The 10,030-nt window shown below is 42.2% G+C and overlaps 1 protein-coding gene across 1 annotated transcript; it reads right to left on the bottom strand.

Moving 5' to 3' along the window:
• Window positions 1–1,472: 1,472 nt before the first annotated feature.
• Window positions 1,473–7,631, bottom strand: LOC121962083 (endothelial zinc finger protein induced by tumor necrosis factor alpha-like). The gene is made up of 6 exons (XM_042512278.1): window positions 7,353–7,631; window positions 6,509–6,623; window positions 5,696–5,811; window positions 4,915–5,156; window positions 3,885–4,009; window positions 1,473–3,163 (listed from the first exon to the last, which is right to left on the bottom strand). Exons 1-6 carry the CDS (start codon window positions 7,540–7,542, stop codon window positions 1,828–1,830), a joined length of 2,124 nt encoding a protein of 707 aa, XP_042368212.1. The 5' UTR covers window positions 7,543–7,631; the 3' UTR covers window positions 1,473–1,827.
• Between the last annotated feature and the right edge of the window lie 2,399 nt (window positions 7,632–10,030).

Genomic DNA, 10,030 nt, shown 5'->3' with positions numbered 1-10,030 from the left:
AGAGGATTAACGTCATTACAAAATCTGATATTCAAATATTTCAAAATAACTTTTTTTTTTTTTTGGTTAAATGTTGCAGATGTGTCAAGAATTACTGAATTACTAGAAAATACTATGTGCTAGTTTGGAGTGGAACCATAGATATAAGAAATGGTGTCGTCTGCATAAAAACGTATGTTGCAGTACAGAGTTAGAAGAAAAATACCATGGTTAAAATCGTAGATAAAATCTGATACTGAAATATTCAAACAGAACTAATTCTTTTGTGGTTAAGTGTTGAAAATGTGTGACAAATTACTGTCTACCGTCAAGTCAAATTACTATGCATTTGTAGGTGTCAGCAAGACTTTGAGGTTTTAATGGTGGGATGGTATCATCTGCATGTAAACACACATTTTAGAATTGATTTAGAAGAATATCGGTCCTCATTCAACATCTTCCTGAGTATTTTCTTAAATTTGCTCTAAAGGTCTTTAAAGCCACAGGAGAGGGGTTAAGAACTATATCTAATTTTATAGCGATATTGTGGTTTTAGAGGTCGATAACGAGAGCACAAAACTGTTTCATATCCAGAGCAAAGTCAATGTCAGGAATGACTGAAACTGTAGTTGTTGTGCTCTGACTGCGTTAATTTCTGTGATTCAATAAAAGTGTGTCAAAGAATAACATTTGTTTGATTGTGGTGAATTTCATGTTTGATACTTGACAAGTTTTTGACAATCTGATCATTTTGTCAGATAATGATGGTTAAAAAGTGAAAGTCTCGATTCTTTCTGACACAGTTTCAAGCCGACGACCAGGGGGGCAGCAAAGACTTATGCAAACGCAGGTAATGTTCCTGAAAGCACTTTGGTCAACTCTAGTAGCTACTGTCCAGTCAAATTAGACCATGAAAACAGATTTCCTGTGTGCCTCATGCAAATGTGTGTCTCTGCTGACTGACTTTACTGAACGTGTCTCAGAGTCCCCACTCGAATAACAAAGCTTGGAGAAGCTGCTGAGTGCTGCTTTTGATCAGAGGTGGGGAAGTTAACCGACACGATAGAAGAAAAAACACCGATGAAGCATCGATCTCATCTTGGTCATGATTGTGCGATCGAGTTTTTGAGCATCTTGTGTTTTTTGCCTGATACAGGTGTGCAGAGATCATACGCTGAAATTACAATATGAAAGAATCGAATCATCACGAGACCCTGAGGGGCAGCAATGAGCCACACTCACAAAACAACGCAACTGAGACTGGAGGCATCAGAGCATGTCGACCCGAGTGCTTGTCAGATGTTTGTGTTAACACGCAGAAACAAAGCGCCCACCTTTCGGTCTTCATTAGTTCGCTCATGTTAACCTCGGCCGCTCTGATGCACCAATCCAGGTCGACTGGGAGCAAGCTAGTGGCTACCCGTTCTGCAATTACTGACAATTTTTAGCTTTTCGGACATTATGGTCTCAGCTGTGTCCTCTGTCGGGGCGGTGGGGGATCCTCCACTGGCACTTTTTTTGATCAACAAGCTCTATTTTGATGCTGTTTTATGTCTCTGGATATTAACAGTACGAACACAATTCCCTTTGTGAATCACTTTGTTTTGATTAGAAAATGGTTGGGGGGCCACCTGACACCATATCAGGGGCCAGATTTGGCCAGACATGCGTAATGGTCAAGGATATTCGCTGCAGTTAATAACACGACAGTTTACCAGGTTTTTATTTCACTGACCGCCTCAGTGAACTTGGCATGCGGTGAACTTTGCACAGTTTACAGGAGCCTTTACATAACTTAAGAGAAATGAAATGAAATACAAAAAAACAATAATTCACATTTTGTCAGCGTCACGTTGCAGCTTCTGCCACCAGGTGGCTCTTCATGTGTGTCTTCAGACAGTGGCTCTGAGTGAAGGCTTTGTCACACAGCGAACACTTGAACGGCCGCTCCCCGTTATGGGTCCTCATGTGAACGGTCAAATACGATTTACGTGCGCATGCTTTCCCACAAACCCCACAAACGAACGGTTTGAGGCCGGAGTGGACCGTCACATGGTTATCCAAATTGGTCTTGCGTTTGAAAGCCCAGCCGCACTCCGGGCAGCGGTACGGCGTCTCTCCGGTGTGGATCCGCATGTGAATAGTCAGCGGTCCTTTGGTGGTGAATCCCCGGCCGCATTCGCCGCAGTGGTACGGCTTCTCGTTGGTGTGCCGCCTCATGTGGATCTGCAGCTGCTTGCTGGTGAGGAACATTTTGCAGCAGACGTCGCAGAGGTACGACCGCTCTCTGTCCGTGTGAATCTTCTCGTGTTGTCTCAGCGTCCCCGGGAGTTTGAAACGCCTCCCGCAGACCTCGCAGCTGTGGGGTCTTTCCCCAGAGTGGGTCATCTTGTGGCGGGATAAGGATCTGTAGTCACTGAGAGATTTTCCGCACACACCGCAGAGGTGCGTCTTTTTGTTGGTGTGAGTCCTGCGGTGAGCTTTCAGCTGTTCCTTCAGGGCGAACACTTTAGGACAAGTGTAGCATTTGTGCATCTTACCGGTCTTGTGGCATTTCTGGTGATCCTCCAGGGTCACCTTCAATGCAAATGCGTCGTGGCAAACATCGCATTCGTACGGTTTCTCCCCTGAGTGCGCCGCCACGTGCTCATTGAGGCTGAGAACAGTGAGGAAAGACTCGCCGCAAATATGGCAGTCCTCAGTTTTGTGGCGACTCTGAAAATGATCCTTTAACGCCTCAACGGACTCTGAAAGCTCGCCGCACGCTCCACACAGACTTCCCGAATCGTCCACGTGACTCCAGACGTGTTTGACAAGCGCGACTTCTGATTTGTGCAAAACTCTGCAGACTTTACAGGCGAAAGAGTCATCGCCGTCTTCAGTTTTTGACTCAGTGGTTCTGAAGCCAGAACGTTTTTTGTTTTTTTGCCTTTTTGTCGTCTGCAGTTCAGAGTCACTTTCTTTCGGCTCTGCGTCGCTCTTGTCTGGTTTCCAGTCGTCGTCGCTGTCGTTCGCTTCTTCTCTTTCTTCTTCCTTCTCAACATCATCACTACCTTTACTCTCAGCTGGATCTGATATCCCAAAATCTTCATCTTCAGCTTGTTCTGTTCCCACGTCTTTTTGTGATGTTGAGCAGCTGGACACAACGTCTCCTCCGCGACCTTCGACCTGCTGAACAAGGCAGCTGTGGGAACCAGGAGCAAAAATGACGTGTTTTCAGTCTGTCTGAAACGTTGGTACATAAAACCAAGCAAACATCTGTGCAATCTCCACTTATGAATATCTGCAGCAGAGTCAAAAATCTTTCCCATCAAGGTAAGCCATAAAGACACTTAATACTGAGTTCCAAAATGCTCTTTAACGCAACTTAAGTACAATTACTTCTTTATATTACTGCTAATTAAAAAAAACAAAACAAAAAAAAAAACATGCCTTCAAAAATTTTGGTAATTTATTTTTCTCAATTTTTTTTTGAGTTTTTTTAAGGCTTTTATTTTTTCTTTAAAAATGTGGTGTTTTTTTTTCGTTTAAAATTTTTGGCAATTTTTCTGAAAAAATCTGGATATTTTGGCAATTTTTTTTTTATTTTTAATTTTTTGTTGATTTTTTGTTTTTACTTTTTATTTTAGAGGACAAACTAACGTCAACTAACAAAAACTTCTTTTTCCCAAATTTTTCTCAAGAAAAAAATGTCTTTTTCTCTTAAATGTTTTTTGTGACCTCTAAAGATCAAATTTTCTCTTCTTTAAAAAGGCCAAAGGTAAACTAGCACATTTGTTCTGCGCCTGCCGTGCACTTGTTCAGCTATCACATGTGGCTGTAAAACTCAGGTGTCCACATACTTTAAGTCACCTAGTGCATATTTAACTCCGTCACGGTGACGGGTGACAGTTCTTTTAAATTACCTTGTTTGAGGACCAGTTTCGTCACTCGTCACCACGGCAGCGGTGGACAGAGAGTCATCAGTGATGTCCTCTTTCGTCTGCAGAGGACGAGTCTCCTCCTCGCCGGCCTGAGGTTCATTTTGTGTCTGAAAAATAAAGGTTGCATTACTCCTGAGACCATTTAAAAACTAGAACTCCCAGCAGGCAGTTTTATGCCCGTATGTGAATTATCTAAGTTTCTCTTCTGGTTTCCATCCATGTCAGAGAAAACGAGACGCTTCTGAGACGCCGAAAACATGATGTCACCGTGAAGCTGACCGATCAGTTTTGTGTGACATTTTATCATAATTAGTTAATGAATTCTTGAGTTGTGGCCAGCTTCACGGTGACCTTTGACCACCAAATTCTCATCAGTTCATTTTTTGATTAAATCAGTGTTTGTGCCAAATCTGACGAAGTTGCATCAAGGTGTTCTTGAGATATCACGTTCACAAAATAAGACTAATGCAAAGTCACAGTGACCTTTGAACACCAAAGTCTAATCAGTTAATCTTGTGGACGTTTGTGCCAAATTTGAAGAAATTCTCTCAATATGTTCTTGAAATATCACATTTACAAGAAAGCAAGAAACGAGGTTTCAGTGATCCTGACTTTTGACCTTTGACCACCAAATTCAAATCAGTCCATTCTTAGTCCACGTGGATGTTTGTGCCAAATTTGACAAAGTCTCATTTAAAGCCTTCTTGAGATATCACGGTCACTAAATGAGACAGACGAAAGATCACAGTTCGCTTTGACCTTCGTCCAAAAAATGCGCGTAAATAAAAACGAAGGGTCCTAGATCTGCGCTCTTGAAAACGCTGCGGTGGACAGACCCCGTCTCATAAAAGGACGAGAGGTCACCGTGACCTCTGACGACCATCGAATCAGAGCGCCGTGGAGTCAAAGTGAGTCAAAGATGTCCCGCTCACAAGGAGGACAGAAGAACAAAAACATATTGCTGTCACGCAGAAAAAAACGGGACGTTTATTTTGTTAATAAGTGAAAGAACCTTGAGTCTGATGTAGAGCGTCGACCTCCATCCCGCGCCGCCGAGGTTTCCGTGGATCTCCTCCGCCGTCAGCGTCCGCGCCGTCAGAGGCTGTAACCTCCGTCTTTTGTCGCAGGTCAGGAGGTCAAAGCGTCTGTCGCCTCCGGACAGCTGAGGGAAGGAGGACCTCAGAAAGTCCATGAAGTCCGTCTCCTGCAGGCCGCGAGGACACCTGAGCTTCAGCAGCGGACTTTTCTGCAGAACTGACGAGGAAAGACAAAAAACTGAGGACGCTTTCACTCGTTTCAACAAACTCACAGGTTCAGTTTTATCTTTAAATCTTTCTGGAAATTTTTTAAGGAAAAAGTTTGGCAACTTTATTTCCAAAATGTAATCGTGAATATACGAACATACGTGTTTGTCGTTTACACGAATGCCCACCGACACAAAAATACCCAAAAAAATAAACCAGTCTTGACTTATGCAGGTTATTACATATCATATATGACAACTAAGGTTTCAAAAAAGCTTTTTCTTTAGAAGGTTTTTTGGCGATTTTTGGCAAAGAAAAAAAAAGTTCAAAGAAAATTTTAAGAATGAAATTTTTTTTAAAAAATGCTTGGATTTTTTTTTCCCTAAAGAAATGTCGACTTTTTCTTTTTTTTTTAATTTTGGCGACAGTTAAGGAAAAAAATATTGACCTTTTTTTCCCTACATATTTTTGGGGCAATTTTTTTGTCATTTTCCATTAATATTTTCCGGTTATTTTTTCCCTGTAAGACGTTTTTTGTGAATACCGTACCGTAGTTTGAGAGCACGTCGCTATCAGAGTCCTCCAGGATGCGGATCTTGAGGTCTACGTGGTTCTGAGTATTGCTGATCTGAGGTCTGCCAGGTTTCCTCTTCTTATAGCGACATCTGAGGGAGAATAACATCAAAATCACAATAATTTATTGATCTGTGGAGGAGAAACGATGGTAAATTACAGTCGCTCTGATATGAACTGCAGAGATTTACAGAAAATAAAAATTACTTAAATAAGTTACTTTAGAGAGTAAAAATATAAAATAAAAACACCTGAAATATAATTCAGTTTTCACACCAGTTTGTAAAATATCTAGAAATATAAATATGCATGATGTCGAGTATAGAGTAAAGTGTATATATATGTTTGCCTTATGTTACATTAAAATGTACAAAATTAGTAAAGACCGCATAGTTAAAAAATTTCATCAGATTCAAATTTTGGGGACCTTTGACTCTGAAATATTTGCTCACAGTTTGTTGTATTTTAGATTAAAGACTCACTATTAAATTTTATTCGGACGAATTATTCTGAATTTACTGATAAAATCTAATAATTTTCCTGCCGACTGATTCAGATACTTTGGGATTCACAACAGAAAAGTAAAATGTAGCTGATGATAAAAAATACACAAAGGAGAGGAAATATAGAGATTTTTTTTTTTTAATATTTCTATATGGAAATAAAGTAACTTTACACCAATTCAATGTTCATTTAAATTCACAAAGAAACATTATTTTTTAAAGACAAATCTTTTCTTTCTCACTCTGAAGTAAACGGAGAAGAAAAAGTGGCGGTTTGCAGTCGAACCTTGAAGGAGTTTGATTGGTCGAGTCCTCCAGCTTGTCTCGGTGCTCAGCAGACTCTTCGTCTTCATCGTCCTCGTCTTCCTCCACAGAGTCAAGGCTCCTGCTGCGCTTCACACCTGGACAACACACGAAAAATCAGCTATTTCCTAGAAAATCCTAGACAGGTTCTAAAATTATTAAAATTTAAGAAAAAATGTCCCAAAACGACTACAAATGTCCTAAATCCCAGAAATGTCCTCAAGTGTCAATGCCCTAAAATCCAAGATGTGTCCCAAAATCCAAAAAAGGTCCTAAAAGCATAGAAATGTCCTAATGTCCTTCTGCGACTGGCCCCTGACACATGTGGCCCCCACGCAAAGCAGGCTGAGTGTCGCTGCTGTTTGAGGGGACATGTACCAGACTCAATAAGAAAATCTGCTAATTTAATTAATCTCACTCTAAGTTAGATCTTAAATGTAGAACAAATATCATTTAATATGAATAAAGACAGCGCTGGTATGGAAGTTTGAATTCGGCATGCAGTAAGCAGCAAAACATGACGGAAAATACCCATAAATCTTGGGTTTAACTCGAGTTAACTTGACCCGTTTGCAGTGCGAGTCAAATCAAATCAATTCAATTTCAAATTAATAACTAATGAGCTCATTGGTCATTAAAGCAAAGCCGAATTAAAGTCAAAGTCACTGTGATTAAAGAAACACCTTAAATTTTGTGATATTATGTGCGCATTAGTTTCTGCAACCAAATACATTTTAAATTGCGCAACATCTTAATGGAGTCCGGCACGTCTGTTTCTCAGGACTTTAGGATTTGAATGTGTTAATGCAAAGACATAAACGCCGGACCTGCCGCGCTGCAGGTGAGCTGAGCCTGCAGGAGCTGCAGCTGTCTCCTCTGCCGGCCGATCTCCTCCCTGTAGCCCGCAGCCTCCTCCTCGTACCCGGCGACGAGTCCGTCCACCGCCGCTAAGATCTCCTGCGAGGCGGCGGCGAGTCTCCGCGCGACGAACTGTCTCAGAGTCTCAGCTTTGGACATTTTACTGAACTACGGACCGAGTCTGTGCCCAAACCGCAGCTCCGCGTCGGTGTCTGACTCACGGACCGTTTGCATTGTTTATCTGCACCCGTACCTGATCGCGGCGCGCGCGCAAATGCGCTCCGAGTGGAAACCGAGACCTGAGCACGAGTTCCGGTGGCTGTCCTCTGCCCTGATGGAGAGACAATAAAATTCAAATAAAAGAAATAAAATTTCATTTTTAACAAAAGGTAAACAACAACAACAACAACAACAACAACAATAATAATAATAATAATAATAATAATAATAATAATAATGGTGATAAATAAATAATCACATTTGAACATTAACCCTTTGAAACCTGGAAGGACATCTGTGGGGTTATTTATTTATTTTATTTTATCATTAACCTTTGAGATGTGAGCAGACTGATTTTGAAAACATGGATTTAAAAGGCGGAAAGTGCAATAAATTAGAAAAAGACAAAAAAACGACCCGAAAATTAGTTTTTATTTTAAAGTCTACTTAAAGTAGTACTTAGAGTTTAGGTTTTTATTGCAGTAAGAGACAACGATCACAGGAGGGCGCTCCATCACAGAGCAGCATGCTGTTCAGTGAGTATTCACATTTATCACGATACACACTCACACACACACACACACACACACACACACTCACACACACACACACACACACACACACACACACACACACACTCACACTCACACACACTCACACACACACACACACACACTCACACACACTCACACACACATACACTCACACTCACACACACACACACACAACCCTCGTATTTACTTTAGTTAATGAAACCATTTATACAAATAAATTTCAGCTGTAGTTTTCTGAGACATTGTTCTTTGTCAAACTTTGTTGAACCTGCAGTCGTGTAAAACAAAGTCCAGAGATCAGAAAACTGCCTAGAAACGTCCTAAAATCCTTGAAATGTCCTAAAATCCTTGAAATGTCCTAAAATCCTTGAAATGCCCTAAAATCCTAAAAACATGTATGGAGTTGCTGCGATGGGCTGTTGCTCTAAGTCAACGTGATTTTGGCGTTACGTCGAGTTAATCGAGATTTTGTTGCTAAGCAACATTCAACCCTCCTCCTCCTCCTCGTCTCTCGTCCCCTCCGCCTTTTCTCTTTCTATTTTCACCGGCATGCTTGACTTCCTCGGCTTCTTCTTCGGGACGGGGTCGCCTGACTCCCACCGGAGCGGACGAGTGGTCGGCGGGCTGTTGCGAGACTCTGTGACCTCGCAGTCATGTGACCCAGGTCTGCAGGTGGTGATGTGGGCGGGGCCAGTGTGGGAAGGAGGCGCCATGTGGTTGGTGTGCAGCGGGTGGCGACAGCGTTCAATTTTCAGGGGGAGGAGCGGGGGAGGAGGTGGGACCGGGAGGTGCGGGGCAGATCTGGAGTCACTCGGGGTGAAGTGCTGTTTGGCGTCTTGGCTCCGTGTTTGGGGAAAAGGAGGAGGAGGGGCTTGAGGGGGCGTGTCATCACCGCAGCCATGTTTGGCGTTCATATGACCGTTTAAACCGTTTCTTACGGCGTGTGCGCACGTGTGCGCGTCATCCTCTTGCTGCCAAAGTGTGTCGCTGACGTCTTTGTCCTTACACACGTGAGTGTTGTTTCTGGGAGCGTTGTGTGTTTGTGTGTCTGCGCTTGTGTTGGAGTGTGCGTTTCTGTGTGCGTCTCTGCCGGCGCCCGTGTGCAGCCGCGGGTTCGGGTTGGCGCTGTGTCGGTTTCGGCTGCGCAGCGAGCTGAAGACCATGGTGCAGCCCGCCACCGTGCAGCGGTGTTTGATCTTCAGGTGGACGGCGTTGTAGTGGATCTTCAGCGTTCCTGCACAAACGAGAAGGACAGAGATGGAGCCAACTGACGGACTTTTCACATCAGCTGCTCTGTTTCTCGAAACGACACAAATCCAGCACAAACATGCACCACGACGACGACAAAGAAGATTCACGACCGACAAACATCACAACGCCACTGTGAACTCGTTTCTCCGGAGTAAAGAGTTAAATTCTTCTGTTTCCTGAAGACCAGCAGAGGACCTCGAATTGAACCCTGTGGAACGCCGTTTCTTGATTTTATTTATTTCATTAATTAATTTCTCAGTTTCTGTGATGTTTCTCGGACTTTATGATATTTCTCGTATTTTAGAACATTTCAAGGATTTTTTGATATTTCTAGGATTTTAGGACATTTCTCAGATTTTAACATGTTTTAAGGATTTTAGGACATTTTGTAGATTTTTGGTCGTTTTAAGGATTTTGGCACATTTCAAGGATTTGGGGATGATTACAGGATTTTAGGAGATTTCTAGGATTTCAAGATTCTTCTAGGATTTTGGGGTACATCTAGAATTTTAGTACATTTAACAGATTTTTGAGCCTTTAACATATTTTAAGATGTTTCTAGGACTTTTACAACATTTCTAAGATTTTAGGACATTTCTCAGATTTTAACACTTTTCCAGGAT

This window comes from Plectropomus leopardus, chromosome 23 (assembly GCF_008729295.1).
Source record: "Plectropomus leopardus isolate mb chromosome 23, YSFRI_Pleo_2.0, whole genome shotgun sequence".
NCBI lineage: Eukaryota > Metazoa > Chordata > Actinopteri > Perciformes > Serranidae > Plectropomus > Plectropomus leopardus.
This window is presented reverse-complemented; position numbering and strand designations above follow the sequence as displayed.

What these genes read in the sequence shown, in the direction of transcription:
- LOC121962083 (XM_042512278.1), bottom strand. Translation starts at nt 7,542, where the DNA reads ATGTCCAAAGCTGAGACTCTGAGACAGTTCGTCGCGCGGAGACTCGCC. An exon ending in GCTCACCTGCAGCGCGGCAG is followed by an intron (nt 6,624 to 7,352) that starts GTCCGGCGTTTA and finishes TGTGTTGTCCAG; the next exon opens with GTGTGAAGCGCAGCAGGAGC. An exon ending in ACCAATCAAACTCCTTCAAG is followed by an intron (nt 5,812 to 6,508) that starts GTTCGACTGCAA and finishes ATTCTCCCTCAG; the next exon opens with ATGTCGCTATAAGAAGAGGA.